This window comes from Hibiscus syriacus, unplaced genomic scaffold (genome assembly GCF_006381635.1).
Source record: "Hibiscus syriacus cultivar Baekdansim isolate YM2019G1 unplaced genomic scaffold, ASM638163v2 tig00116970_pilon, whole genome shotgun sequence".
NCBI lineage: Eukaryota > Viridiplantae > Streptophyta > Magnoliopsida > Malvales > Malvaceae > Hibiscus > Hibiscus syriacus.
In genome coordinates, this window is record NW_024063494.1 from 1474375 (window position 1) to 1490822 (window position 16448).

A 16448-nucleotide genomic window follows, 5' to 3' on the forward strand; every position below is an offset into this window, starting at 1 on the left:
GTAAAATGCATTCGATGTTTGAAAAATTAATTGGTGCATCGATGCATGGATTGGTGCATCACTTTGAAAAATTGATTTTAGCTTGATTTCGGTTCAAAATACTTTGTGAAAATTTTTTAAAAATAGTTTACGTATAAAACACAAATCTTACATATTTAGTAAGGTTTGAAATTGATATTAAAAGAGTTGGAGTAATAATTTGATATTCGATTAATTGAATCGAATATACTTAGAAAATCATTTGTAAAAATCTTAAAATTCATTTAAACTTAATTTGTTATATCGAAATATCAAATTGTTTTCAACCTAAACCCTAAAACCTAAACTTTAAACCCTAAACCCTAAACCCTAAATTATAAATCATAAACCCTAAACCCTAAACCTTAATCTAATTATATAATAGGGGGTTAAGTTATGCACATGAAGGTAATATACAAATTATGCAAAATGATGTTATGTGACTCCTAAATAAATCATTCATATACTTATACATAAACATATCAACGTGCAAAATAAATATATACAACTAATTAAAGAAAACAATCCTAAATAGGGACTAAATTAAGAGAAACCTAAATGTGAGGACTAATTTAAGCTAAATATACTAACTTTAGAATGATGATTAAATTCACATAAATGTAAAATTAAACTTGTTATTGACTGTCACTAACTTGTTATCGGAGTCATTTCCACATATTAAAAGCCCCTCCAAGAAAAAAGAGAGGATAACATCATTTAATGAGTTGCCAAGTGGTTCAAGTTTAGAGAGGCAAATTACTTTGGAGCCAAGCTTCTAAACTTCCATTTGGAACAAGCTCATAACAAAGCAGGTTTTGTGAAGAGTCACGACTGCTATAGTAACCTACAAGTTTCACATGATTGCGATGATGCAATCTGCTAAGCATCTCAACTTCAACTAAAAACTCTCTATTTCCTTGAGGCCCTCCACTGATAAGCCTTTTAATCGCTACAACCGTCCAATCAGTTAAAACACACTTGAAAACTCTGTCGAATCCGCCCTCCCCAAGCGTGCTTATGGGTGCAAAGTTGTTTGTTGCTTCTTTGAGCTATTCATATTGTAGAAACCGGGTGCTGCTTGAATGGGGAAGAGCCCTGCTTGTTCAACCGCATCTACAGTCTTTGGTTTTACTGCAAGAAAAGAAAAACTAAGCACTCCGCAAGATTGAATTAAAACCAGTAATGCAGAATCAATCAGCATTTTTGTTACAAGGTTTTACAAGATGCGCAAAATCACACAACTCAAGCTTTCGTTTTAGCTAACCGAAAAGAAAATCATAGTCATTGTGGTTAAACATACCAGGTTCTTGAGGAGATGCTTTTGCCTTCCCCCCACAGAATGCACAGGAACAAATTATAAGCACGGATATTATATCTAACCGAAAATAAAATCATAGTCATTGTGGTTAAACATTTTCGTAACTGGCCTTGCTGATGAGAGAAAATGCAAGAATAAAGACATCAGCCCCACGATAGCTCAGTGGCCTTGCTGAAGCAATATCCCACATTGGGGAAGTACATGAGTGGACCACTTATTTGGCATTATAAATAAAAGGCAGCTACCTCCTTTCAACATACTTACCTGGACTGGGTCAATCGAGCTTGAATAGAGTTTGAATCGAGCTCAAAATTGAGCTTGAATCGAGCTCAAAATTGAGCTTAATCGAGCTCGAGTCGAGCTTTATTGAGCTGATGAAATTTTATTGAGTTCGAGTTTTTTCGAGTTCGAGTCGAGTTTCATTATTATATTTCGAGTTCGAGCTAAGCTTGATAATTTTAAGCTTGCGAGTTTTCGAGTCAAGTCGAGCTTGCTCTTAAAGTTTTCGAGTTCGAGTCGAGCTCAGCAATACTCGAGCTCGACTTGGCTCGTTTACACCCCTAGAAAGAACAATGGAAGGTAGGGTCTCCAACGTTTATGTTCGTGTTCATTTATGTTCGTGTTCGTTTATGTTCGTGTTCGTTTATGTTCGTTTATTTATTAAATGAATGAACATGAACAAGTTATATTCCTTAATAAACGAACATGAACAAAAAAAATTGTTCGTTTATGTTCATGTTCGTTTATGTTTGTTTATTTATTAAATGAACAAACATGAACATACCTCCGTTGTGTGCGTTCGGTTTGTTTACAGGCCTACTTGGGGTTGTTACTTTCATGTGTTCAACATTATTTTATTCATACATGCTTTTGTTTACTTAAATTGGGACGAATTGAAAAATCTAGGGACTAAATTGAAAATTTTAGGGACTAAATGTTATATTACAGAGTTCATGTTCGATTGGACACGTTTTGGCAGGTCAAGAAAACTGTAATCAGACTATTTTCAAGACATCTCCAAGATGGCTTTCGTGTTCAATGCAATTAGTATAATAAAATGATTTTTTGGGTAAATTACAATATAGGTCATTGAATTATATTGAATGATCTTTTTGGTCAACAAATTTTCAAATGTTACCAAATGATCATTATACTTCCCAAAAGGTTACAAAATGATCATTAAAATATATCGAACTATTATAAAATGATCATTAAACTTATCAAACTAATACAAAATGATACTTAAATTTATCAAAATTTATCACTATGTATAAGTTATGGAGACCATTTTGTAACATTTAGATAAGTTTAATAATCAATTTATAACATTTGAAACTATGTTGATCAAAAAGATCAATTTGATATAATTCAATGACCTCTCCTAAACTTTTTAGTCCACTATACACTTAAATTATAATTTTGTTGTTTACCCAAAGTCATTAGCACTATTTTTTTTAAGTATGAATCTAGCGATTTCGGTTGTAAAGAATTGTTTTTATTGCTTGAAGTCTTGGGTTCGAGCACCATGAATATCAGGGATGTGAGCATTCAATGTCGAATGGTTAAGAGTTATCTTTGAACATATACTACCTTGTACTTACCCCAGATTAATTAAAAAAATATTTTTTTAAAAATAGCAATATTAATCAATAACAACTCGTCACTTGTATGTCCTATACATGTCATGAAGACATCATCTATCATCTATCACGCTCTTATTGGCTGGCTTGCAATCAATTTTTAGCCGAAAATAGTTATAGTTTTAAGTATCAAAATGGGCTAAAAATATTAGGTACCAAAAAGATAAATATTAAGCCTTTTAATTTTAAGAATCTAGTCCCTCTACTTATTTAAGAATTAAAGTCCAATTGTGGATAGAGGAACTGATTTCCCGGGACGAAAATCAAAAGTTTAAAGAATACAGGGACAGAAGGTAAAATTAAAACATTTTGAATTGAATCCAATTTGGGAATCTTATTAATTATAGTAATTAGTTTTTTTCTTTTCAAAGGGTATCACACTAAGGGAAAGATCTTGTTTCCCAACCATTGAATGATAATTAGCTTTATAGGTTTAAGTTGAGAAATAGTCCCACATCGATGGTGGAACTTGAAAAGTTCAAGTATATATATCTATTGGGAGATGATAATATGCAAAGCTAAAAAGAAGGATTAAATTGCAATATTTTAAAACCTTTATGTTAGTAAAAGGAGCTTTGCTTTTACCACTAATCTTAATTGTTTTTTTAAATATTGGTCAAAACATGCCTTTTTTTCTTCATCTTTTTATCCTTAATTATGAGGTGTTTGGACACATCATGGAGTTTTAGGGACCCTACTCCCTAGTCTTTCATAAGGATTTTAATATTCTTACTACCAAACAATATAAAAGTCACACACACACGTATATAGGTTAAATATATTAGGTATAATTGAATTATGTTTAAATGATCGTTTCAATTATTAAACTTTCAAAAATTATAAATTATTATTAAATTTATCAAATGATTATAAAATATTCATTAAATTTTATTGAACTATTATAAAACTATCATTAATTTTTATCAAAATATTATAAAATGATCATTTAATTTAGGCTTGATACCCAAATAAGTGCATAAACTATACCATTTTTTTTCAAATTGGTGCCTACAATATTTTTTTGCCCATCCAGGTGACTAACGTTACAAACGTTACCACTTTACATGTTCGGCCCATCAACGGCATTAATTTCCTCTATTAAGTGACATGTGTCAGAATATGATAATTTTAAAATTTTATATAAAATTTAAAAACTATATATTTTTTAAAAAGAAAACACATAAATTTTGAAATAACCCTAAAACTTTAAAAACCTTCATTTCAACCCCTAAACCCACATTGATTGCAACCTTTTGCCGTCGATGAAGCTCCACTCGACCTCACCTATCCCCGATGACCAAAATCCCTATGAAATCATAACCGATCGAAGATGAATCGATATTTTATACCCCACGAATCCTAGGATGAAAATCACGATCCCACGCGATTCCGACGGCCAATCAGCGACAACTTCGTGGCATATAACTAGGATGATGACAGGGACTACGCCAATGGTCGTGGCCGGAAAAGGCGGCGATGGGTTAGTGTTAGGATTTGGGGATTTAGAAGCTTTTTTGTAATTTAAAATAAATTTGGGTTTTTTATAAATATAATAATATTTTTAATATTTTTAAAAAATAAATTTCAAAATTACATGATTGTGACACGTATCACTTAACGGAGAAAACTAACGGCCATTACGACCCGAGCACCTAAAGTGGCCACGTTTGTAACGTTAGGCATATGGATGGACAAAAAAATATTGTAGGCACCAATTTGGGCAAAAAAGGTATAGTTTAGGCACTTATTTGGGTATTAAGCCTTAAACTTATCAAACTTTTTACACTTTTTATTGCGGTGATCATTTTATAACAATTCGATAAATTTAATAACTATTTTGTAATGTTTAAAAGTTCAATGGCCACAATGATCATTTAAACATAATTCGGTGACCTTTGACGTACTTTACCCAATATATTGTTAATTCATGTATTAAGCATAAATTTGTAAATCTAGTCCATATACTCTGGTTTTTAAATTAAAAAAAAATCAGTATTGACCAACGGGTTGGTTTAAGTGGTAAGCAACTTGATATCACTTAAGCGTGTCTCGAGTTCGAGTCATTGTGTATGCAGAAAATTCTCGCTGGGAGACTCACCCACCATAGCCAACTGTGTGACCTGAATCAGTCCGGATTAGTCTAGGTGAAGCCTTGAGAACCGGGAGGACAACAAAAAAATCAGTACTAATCCAAGCATAACCATTAAACTTGTTAAGTTAAATTATGTTATTAGTCATATACTTCGCATATGTTATAAGTTTATTTCATATTTTCTAATTTTATCCCTCTAATTTAACCATATTGTCTATGTACTGTTTTTGGATCAACAATGAAATTTCAAAAAAAATGTAGTGACTAAAATTGATCAAATTAGAATTTAGAGACTAAACCAATAACTTATGCATAATATAGGTACTAATGATAGAATTCGACCGATATATATGTACATGTTAAAATAAGCCATTAGTCTATGTACTTTAACAAAGTTTGAGATTTAGTTATATATTTAAAAAGTTTAAAATTAAATCTTTTATTTTTTTTAAATTTTAAAAAATAATTTTTAAATATAATTATAAAATAATATTTATGTCCGATTTTAAATATAAATAAATTCATCTACACCTGCAAACTAAAGTACTCGATCTCGGATCACATAAAAGAACATAATACCTCCCATAGAGACCACTCCATGAGTCGTATACCAACATATCTTAAATCCAAAGATAAAATGAGTAAAAACATAGTTTGTTGAGATATACTTAAATGAAATTTAAAACTTAATTAATAATATAATAATCATGTATCTTTAAGATATGCATATTTAAAGCAGTTATCTAATTTAATTAAGTCTCCTAGTAAATGCGTACGGTTGGTTATTGGGTCACTTTCAATAGTCTGTTTTTCTAAGGTCAAAATTTTATAATTGGTTTCTCTATCATGATCTTTAAGATATGCATTTTTTTTATAATTTAATAAATTAAATGTTATCTAAAATTATAAATATATCATATATAATTTTATTTTTTTAAGAATGTGTTTAGGAGAAAAACATTGATGGGAGTATAAAGGAATTAACATGAAGGGAAAATTTTATATAAAAAATTACAATAAAAAATCGAATTGAATAAAATATAAAGTTGAGGACTTAATTACTAAAAATATGAGTATAAAATAGAACTTGAATAACTCGAATTGTTTTAATAATTAGTAGATGATTTTTCAAGTTTGAGTCGAGTCTCTCTACTTTGTATGATATATGTATATTACATATGAAAAAATATGAAGAAATATATATATGTATTGTATATAGTTATAAAAAATCATTTAAATTGCATAAAATAGTATCATAATATCATAAATATTTACAATTAAATTTAAATATAAACTCGAATAACTCGACTTGATTCAAATTTTATAAACTCAACTCAATTAAAAAAAATAAAATTTTAACTAAAAATAAAATTTGAGCTATAAAATAAAACTTGTCACCTTGAATAAATAAAAAAATTGATTTGACTTATCAAACACACTCACCCTAACCAAAACTACACCAACATACAAAAATCGTACTGAAGAAAAGAAGAAAAAAAGGTGTGAAATGCATTGGGGAAAGATGCAGATATGGTTAAAATACACGAAATTGATGGGTCTCGACTTATCGGACTTTATAGTAATGATTTTTTAAAAATTTTAGGATTTGAGATAAGGTGGGAAATATTATATAATTTATAGTTTCAGGATGGAACGAGATTAGATTTAAAATGAAAAATCACCGACTGATCCGGTATAAATTATTAATTTATCATTATATATATAATATATTAAAGATTTGAAGAATTTTTATTTTTATATTATTAAAATATGTTCTTTAATTATTAAAAATATATCAATTATTTTAACTATTTAAAATATAATAAATTATTATAATAAAATAAATTATTTTAATTATTGTAAATTATTAATATATTCAGATCGAGATCGAAACTAAAGTTTTAATTTAAAATGTGGAACGGATTCAGACGAAAGAAATTAAAATTCATCAAAACGAAAGGAGATCAAGTATAACTAATATGTTTTTAGGTCGAAATCGAGACAGCCAAAAAACCGGTCCGCCCCGCCCCTGTCCATCCCTGCAAGATTAGACAATATTTAGCGTAGATTTTTATAGGATTCTCCGCCTAAAATGCAATGATTAATTTAAGATTAAATTTTGAAAGCACCAGCAAGCGTGGTCAATAAGTAAATGGTATTCATCAAGTTTACTTATAATTTTATATTTTTTATTAAATAATAATCCGGTTGATGGAAACATTGAACCACCATTGATGATCTTATGCAAAGCTTCATAGGTCAAATAAATGATTTGATAAATACCACTAGAAACTATCAAGTTGTGTTCCCACAAGATGATGGATTTAATCAAAATATAATATGAACTGAATATTCATGTATGATATTTGAATACTATTGCATTCCAACATGAGTTTCTAAATCTTAATTGTGTCTTTTATTTGATCCTTGAATTTTTTTAAATAGAAACCGATAGTTTTATTAAAAAAAAATTACAACGAATGTTTAAACTACAATTGTAAACTAAACACGAAATAAGGATATTTTCCTATAATTATTGACACAAAGAAAACTAGTTACATAGGATCACACAATGACCATATAAGGAAAAAGTTAAAAAAACTTAACCAAATAAGCTCGAATAAAAAGTTGATACGAACAGATCTAACCGCATCAGCAAACAAACCACAAAAGGGGATCAAGCTATTGAAATACCACTAACAAACCATAAATTAAAGTCGAACGACGTGAAAAAAATTATTCACGTATACAAATTGCATATCCAAATCCAATCAGATGGTCCAAAACAAGGAAGATCGACATGATAATAAATAAGCACTATCTTGATCAATTGTGACAATGTCAAATCCAACCCTAAGAAACAAGGTGAACAATCATAAATGCAAAGAAAAACGTACCATAAAAATAGAGAAAAATATACTATAAATATTGAGTTATTAAAAATTTAAAAATAAAAAAAAAACAAAGATACGCGATAATAAAATATATGAATAATAATAAATACCGACTATGGGTGACCAACACCAAGACAGTTGGACTGAAATATGACATAATAGTAACATTGTTTTATTATTTTTATTATTATTACTATTATTATTATTATTATTATAGGGTTATTACAATATAATATATGTTCTAAAAATTCTCAATTATTTGATAATGAAAGTACACTTATAATCTTTGGTGCTCAAATCTCATACCTTTAAAACTAACAATTCTTTTAACCGTAACACTATGAAGTTAGCGTCAAATTTTTTTTATTTTATGAAAATGCCAATGTTATTTATTTTTTCATTTTTTACTACATTAAAATTTCAAATAAAATAATTAAAATTTATAAAAAAAAGCACAAATCAAATGATTTTTATAGTGAATAAATTATTATTATTTCTTAAGGTATTAGATTCAAACATCATAAATGTTAAAAGTACAAGCGTTCAACGCGCCAAATAATTGAGAATTATTTTTAAAAAGGTGTTAACTTATATTTATCCCAAATTAATAAAAAAAATATTTTAAAAAAACTGGTAACAATATTTCAATAAGGACAAAATAACTGTTATTTCGATTTTAAAATCTTTTAATAACATTTCTTAAAAGCTCAAAGTTTTAATGCTTTTTAATAATAATAAAAAGTAAAAATCATAAAATATGACAATTAATTTTTAACAAATTGAAGTACAAAGACAATTTTTTCTATTTTAGTAAAAGAATGGAATCAATAAGTAGACCCTTTTCTTTCCAAACTACAAAAGAAGTGGGTTCGAAGTGGAAATAAGACGGCGGCCTCTTCGCCATTTAGCGGCGGAAAACAGTGGTCGGAGTTCCCAGTTTGTACAATAATTTTGCTTAGACTTTGACAATGTCAATGTACAGTTTTTCAAAACTGGGGCCTCCCACTGGTACAAAGAATCTTGAATCTTATTAAAACTTCAACGAAAAGGACATTAATAACTGTACTCATCACTTCGATTTCTATATTGACATATTTTAATCCAAAATTTTATGATTGACCCACGAATTGAACTGACGATGCTGATGTATTTATCTATTAAAATTCTAATTATTTTTCATTTAATATAATTATTCATTGCTCCTTTTCCTTTCTCTGAAGATGAATGGAAGAGAAGACAATGAAATTAGTCGAAAGGAGGTAATGATGAAGATAGGTAAACGAAGTAAGAACTGAATCAAACCGATTACATTTAAACAATAATTGAGCCGAAACAGAACGGAATCAAGTAAAACAAAAACCACAAGCGATACGGTTTTCGGTTTTACGTTATTTCAAGCATGGAAATCTCAAAAATGTTTTGTTTACCAGAAATCACTCCAAAGGGCAAGCTTTCTCAAATGCTTGCTGCTGTTTGCGACATAGATCAAACTCATTCGTATGGTAATACATGCACCCGACATAACCTTCCATGATCTTTGCATCTCTGATAAAGATCTTTAAGCCTGTAAAGTCGAAAGAAAAAGAAATGTACTAAAGCTATGTTATCCAGATTATACGTTCTCTCTCTATAAAGTACTCGAGCTCAAATGCTTATGTCGAATGCGGGAGAATGATTCTTCAATAAAGTAATACAGATTGTAATCATGTGTTCTACTGGTGTTCAGCTCCAGAAAGAAAAAAAGGGTGTTTAGCACCATGCATGATTCAAGCAGATCGATAAAACAATACAGAAAATATGAAAACAAGCCAAGGTAGATTCAATAAACCCAATCTGCAACCCGAGTTTGGATCTAGGCATTTTAGACTGTTTTCTGATAACATTATAATCAACTTTATTCATTTGCACCAATGCAATGGTACAAATATTAAACTACTACTCAATCCTATGACATGAAAACTAAATTTACACTTTCGAGCACATCTAAAACTAATAAAAGCTTATTGATGTTAACAAATAAGAGCCACAGTAGAGGTTCATTTCTAAATCCAATAATTCCATGTATTTCAGCCGTTGATATGTTTTATGTCGTATTTTAGTTATTTGTCTTCACTGTCATATCTCGTCTACTCATTTCTCCAGTTGCTGGTTGGCAGGGATGCGACCGATCCCCATTTCTTTTAGCCAAATTTTTTTATTATAGAACCTAAGTTGCTCCGGCTCTTCACTTTTCTAAGTACCGATGTTCGACTTATTTTACCGGCCCCGACAAGCCTAAAGGCTCCCTGGAAACCAACACTGGAATATCACATAACCCAGCACTCCTCGACCTTCCAGGCTCCAGCTCCGGAGCTACTCTGTAATCCGCTTAGCCCCTCCTTTGACTAAATAGGAGGTACGATATTAAACTGACACAGAAGACCCCGAACCGACCTATCTACAGGTTCTACTACTGACTATCTACCAATAAACCGAAAAACTCGTGACATAGAGTATGTAACAAGACTCCCTCGCTCCTGAGAATGGAGAGGAAGAGAGAACGGGTCTATTATCCAATTTCTCAGAGAAGTCGAACTAATTCCTTGATGGTTCTTCGTGCAAACTAGAAAGGGTGAACTGCCATTGTCCGATGTTACCATATACACATCCAGCAACCATCATTTTCTTAGTTGTACATCAATGAAGATGACCTCCGAGGATCCTCCACATACACGAAAATACTTAGGATAATCTAACTATAATCGAGCTGTGACGCACCCAAGTCTTAGTAAGATAGCACAAACAATTCTAGATTTTTCATGAACTAAAATCCAAATTATCAGAAATTGTTCTAAGCAAAATCCAGCTGAAGGGAAAACAACAATAACCAAAGGAATTGAAAAATTAGTAAAAAGTTGAAGAATCAAAATGCTTACAGTCCAAGGGCTCAGCGAGTAGCTTGGCGGCCCTTATCGAGACATTTCTCGGGGTTAGGATCTTTCTTCTTACACTTGAGGAACTCCACGTTTTCCGGCATACAATTAATCTCCATGTGCTTCGCCGCCGCCATCAGAACCGACGATGTCGGGATCGGTTCGCCCGCCGCATCAACCACGTTCGCCATTTCCAACGCCACCAACAACGAAGAAAAGATCACTTCTTTCTGCACCAATAAAAAAGCCCAACCTTTATTTTCTCAAAATTCTTAATTATCTACAATTAAAGGGGAAGAAACAAAGAAAATTGTATTGTGGGTTAATCTGTTTACCTTAATCAATGTGTTTTGCTCAAAATTGAAAGAGAAGAACGACAGATACTTATTTGTAATTCTATTTTCATTGAAGAGTATTATGTCTTTTAGGTTTCTCTTTCTTTTATAACCCCGTAGGCCGAAGCCCCGTTGGTTTCTACTCTATTTCTTTGCTCTTTTTTTTTCTCTCATCAGAATAATCTCAAAACAATGATTTCTCAAAGGTTCTTCTTTGCTTAGGTTTCTTTTCTGTGTTTATTATGGTTCATTTGATGAAGAAAGTATAACAAAGAAAACCTGAGACATCGAGCAAATATATTGTTCGACTTTTCATTTTTATGAAGTATTCGAGTTCGAGTCTAGTAACATAATCAACCAATGCCTCTTGCATTCTAGGCTGCCTAAATTTGAATTAAACCGTGGTGTTTGATTTGGTTTTGGTTCGAGTATGAATTGAATGTATTTGATTTGATTTTCGGTTTAATTTGGGTAAAACAATTCAGCTGAATAATTAAGATATTTAACAGCCAACTCTGGCTGAGCAATCACATCACAGTTTACGTTACATGATCGATTTCATACGTAAGCTCTTCAACCGAGCCCGTCAAATAAAAAAACGACGACCATCGATATAAGGCTGAAATTTTACTATCTTATAATACTCTGAACAATAACAAACATCGAGTTCTCCAAAAAAGAAGTTTGGAGATTATAGATCAAGGGAGATATGATGGACCAGATTCAGAAGCTGCTGCAGTATCAAATACACCTTAGATTTAGGTCAACAGAAACGAAATAATGAAAGTAAACCATATCTGCCCTGGAAACTACCTTTTACCATTTCAGAAAAGCCGGAGCTCAAATGGATGTCCCTTGTTATTCGTTTGATCAATCCTCGACGTCGAATCTCTTCTTGGATATATGATCCCTGTTCACCTACAGAGAACGGGGAAGAAAAACGGATAGTTACTTCATCATACTGCTCAGCATCTATGAAAATTCATTCAACTATTGGCAAGCAATTGAATAACCAAATGTTTCTAATGACGAGGCTTATGGAGCAAAAGTACAGCTACGTACATCTACGACGAGATAAGCATTTACTAATATGAAATAATGATATGGTGAGGCAACCAAAAAGAGGATCGAAAGAATAATGCCTGTTAACACACATCTATCTTGATCCGAAATGATCTATGCATTAGCTTCAGCATCATCTTCCGGTTGGGGTGAATGAACTTCGGTTTTAGTGGGGTCTATTTCCATATTGGAGAGGTCAGCACTTCCAATCTTATTCTGCTGAGAAGCTTTGTCATGATCCTCCGGTCCGGGTGAATGAAGTTCGGTTTTAGTGGCGTCTATTTCCATATTGGAGGGGTCAGCACTTCCAATCTTATGCTGCTGAGAAGCTTTGTCATGATCTTCCGGTTGGGGTGGAGGAACTTTTATTTCTGTGGAGTCGACTTCCATATTGAAAACATCAGCAGTTTCAGACTTAGTCTGCTGAGAAGGCTCAGCATGATCTTCGGATTGGAGCTCAGTTCCAACATTATTGTTACGTGCAACTTCAGGATTGGCAGATTCATCGGAGATGACTTGTGATGAGGATGGTCCTTCCTCTGTGGGATTTGATTCTACGTTGCAGGCCTCGATGAGATCAACCTCAGACCTCAGAACAAGCTCTTTATCATTAGAATTGCCAGATTGCAGTGAAGACACCTGCATAAGCTCTGGATTGGTAGATTCGTCAGAGACGACTAATGACGACAAAGGTCCTACGGGATTTGATTCCACATTGGAGGCCTCAACAAGATCAACATCAGAACTCCAGACAAGTTCTTTATTATCAGATCGCAATAAAGAAGACTTCGCCTCAGAGGAGTTTGGTTCAGCAGTTGAAGTCTCAAGATGGACAGCTCTGTCGTCTTAATTACCAAGAGCTCATGAGATTGATCTTCCATCATGGACTCCTCGATGGTAATTTCTGCCGAAGTTGTCTGTGCTTCTAAGGTGTTAACATTTGTGTTTTCAACCTGAATATTATCACCTTCACTACTTGCAACTCCTACTTCAAGATGCATTTTAATGTGATATACGGGAACATGCTCCATGCTTGACACAGCTGTAATATATTTCTCTGCAGATGCTTCTATTTCCAAAGGGTCAACATGATTGCCGTCGGCACTCTCGATTCCTAAAGAGGGCTGCAAAGACTTTTCCAAAGAAGGTTTTGATTCCCTTCCCAATTCGTTCTCAGTAACAGCAGGATTTTCCACCATGGCTGAATGAACAGGATTTGGAGAAATATTTGAAGTCACGGGAAGTACATCATCAACATCAGGTTTTGTGGACATTGCATCACCTCCGAGGTTTTGAACATCTAGGGCAGCAGCTTTAGGATATGATTTTAAAGAAGGCTCTCTTTCAAACTCGAAATTATTTTCAACCATAGCAGGTTCCTCCTCCATGCCTGACTTAATTGGACATATAGCTAGAGAGTCTAAAGACTCTCCTGGATGGTCAGTAACATCATGCAATCTGACGACATTCAGAGCACCTTCAGCATTTTCAACATTGATAGAAGATTCCAAAGATCCTCTTGCAGAAGGTTCTGTGCTGTTTTCAGATGGAATAACAGTTGAATCAGGAATGCTTCTAGAAGCTGAGTGATCTGAACTCAACAGAACCATAGCATTCTCTCCAGAACTATCACAAGCGACACAGCCTTTAGGAGAACTAATATCAAGCGGCGATGAATTTGGAATTTCCAAAGAAGTCTTTCCTTTCAAAGAAGGGTTTGCTTCATTCCCCGAATACACTTCAGTCATACCAGGACTTTCTTTTTTGGTTTCAGAATCATTAGTAAAAGGCTCCACTGTAACTGAAACAGAGGGGGCACTCTGTAATTATCGCTGGTATTATCAGCTTTAGGAAATTCTTTAAAACCAGCTTCCATGTTGGTTATATCACTCTCAGTAGTTCGAGGCAGTTCCATTGGACTGAGAGAGGCAGGTTGAAATCTAGAACCTGTCTGATCACTACCAGAAGCAGTTCTTTCAGACACATCTTTCTTGCCACCATCATGCCGAGGGCATGTACTATCAACCTCCATATTACGCTCTGTAATTAAATTTTTATCTCGAACCTGTCTTGAACTTGCATCACTCTCTAGGCCAGTATTGCATTCAGGTTTCAAAGAATCAGCTCTCTGAACAGAGGCCTCAGCCACAAGAGATGCATTGTTTTCCGGTGCTTTTGCATCAGCTTCAGAAATGGATAGCCTTTTACTTTCTTCTTTTGGAACATCACAAGCTGGAGCAGTTTTTTCATGAGCTGGTGTGCTGACAGCTGATTTACAATCTAGACTTTTTTCATCTAACTCATCCAGTGTCTTGTTTGATAATGGTGCAGTAGGAGTATTCCTTCCCTCACTCCCAGCAGTTTCACCAGCTCTAGATTTTGATGAGCAGGTTTCAGAGAAAATTTCCTTCATCACTCTGGCAACATCATTGACATCAGCAGTCTGTATTCGATTAAATGCTGGAATTGCACTAGTTACTTTTATTTTTGAATCATGACCAACAGAAGCACCAGGAGAATGAACTTCAGATGCCTGTATGTGAGTGACATTTTCCAGTTCATGAGAGCCAGAATCTTGAATGTTCTTCTATGCAGTAGCAAAGTTGTCCAAAATTTCCCTTGTTTTATCCGAGACCAGAGAATTTACTCTCAAGTCTTGACCAGAGAATCTTGAATGTTCGTCTCGAGATATTTAATTAATTGAATATCCTTATTCTCATTAAATATTGGTAAAATAAATCAATTGTTTGATAGGCTTTTTTAATTTGTTTGACTTTTGTATGTGTTTTCAAAGGGTTTTCAAAATAATAATGTTCGATCAGAAACAATAATTAAAATTATTTTGTGATTACACTACCTGGTTGATCCTACCAGTAGTCATATGCTTGTCTCAAAGATTAAGCTATGCATTTGTAAGTATGAACTAATTCAGGCTGTGAAACTGCGAATGGCTCATTAAATCAGTTATAGTTTGTTTGATGGTATTTGCTACTCGGATAACCGTAGCAATTCTAGAGCTAATACGTGCAACAAACCCCGACTTCTGGAAGGGATGCATTTATTAGATAAAAGGTCAATGCGGGCTTTGCCCGTTGCTCTGATGATTCATGATAACTTGACGGATCGCACGACCTTTGTGTCGGCGACGCATCATTCAAATTTCTGCCCTATCAACTTTCGATGGTAGGATAATGGCCTACTATGGTGGTGACAGGTGACGGAGAATTAGGGTTCGATTCTGGAGAGGGAGCCTGAGAAACGATTACCACATCCAAGGAAGGCAACAAGCGCGCAAATTACCAATCCTGACACGGGGAGGTAGTGACAATAAATAACAATACCGGGCTCTACGAGTCTGATAATTGGAATGAGTACAATCTAAATCCCTTAACTATGATCCATTGGAGGGCAAGTATGGTGCTAGCAGTCGCGGTAATTCCAGCTCCAATAGCGTATATTTAAGTTGTAGTTAAAAAGCTCGTAGTTGGACCTAGGGGTGGGTCGGCCGGTCCGCCTCACGATGAGCATCGATCTGCTCGTCCCTACTGTCGGCGATGCACTCCTGGCCTTAATTGGCCGGGTCGTTCCTCCGGCGCTGTTACTTTGAAGAAATTAGAGTGCTTAAAGCAGGCCTACACTTGTATACATTAGCATGGGATAACATCACAGGATTTCGATCCTATTATGTTGGCCCTTCGGGATCGGAGTAATGATTAACAGGGACAGTCGGGGGCATTCGTATTTCATAGTCAGAGGTGAAATTCTTGGATTTATGAAAGACGAACAACTGCAAAAGCATTTGCCAATGATGTTTTCATTGATCAAGAAAGAAAGTTGGGGGCTCAAAGACAATCAGATACCGTCCTAGTCTCAACCATAAACGATGCCGACCAGGGATCGACGGATGTTGCTTTTAGGACTTCGCCGACACCTTATAAGAAATCAAAGTCTTTGGGTTCCGGGGGGAGCCGTACCCTCCACTCTACATCAGAAACTCAAATTTATAATGGAATTTTAATATTTTTTTCGATTGGAGAAAGAATCGATTGCTTCAAGGTATGATAGATCAGTTCTTCTCAATAGGAAATAGTTTAATATTATTATCTTTCATCCAAAATTTCTAAATATGTTATTTTAGGGAATCTTAAATTAAATTAGACTCGAACTTGTACCGATT

The 16448-nt window shown here is 33.5% G+C and overlaps 1 protein-coding gene and 1 pseudogene across 1 annotated transcript; both read right to left on the bottom strand.

Moving 5' to 3' along the window:
* Nucleotides 1-9247: 9247 nt before the first annotated feature.
* LOC120191470 lies at nt 9248-11297 on the bottom strand (annotated as a pseudogene).
* Nucleotides 11298-12385: 1088 nt separating this feature from the next.
* On the bottom strand, nt 12386-14933 carry LOC120191611. The gene is made up of 3 exons (XM_039194531.1): nt 13768-14933; nt 13126-13722; nt 12386-13063 (listed from the first exon to the last, which is right to left on the bottom strand). Exons 1-3 carry the CDS (start codon nt 14017-14019, stop codon nt 12386-12388), a joined length of 1527 nt encoding a protein of 508 aa, XP_039050462.1. The 5' UTR covers nt 14020-14933.
* Between the last annotated feature and the right edge of the window lie 1515 nt (nt 14934-16448).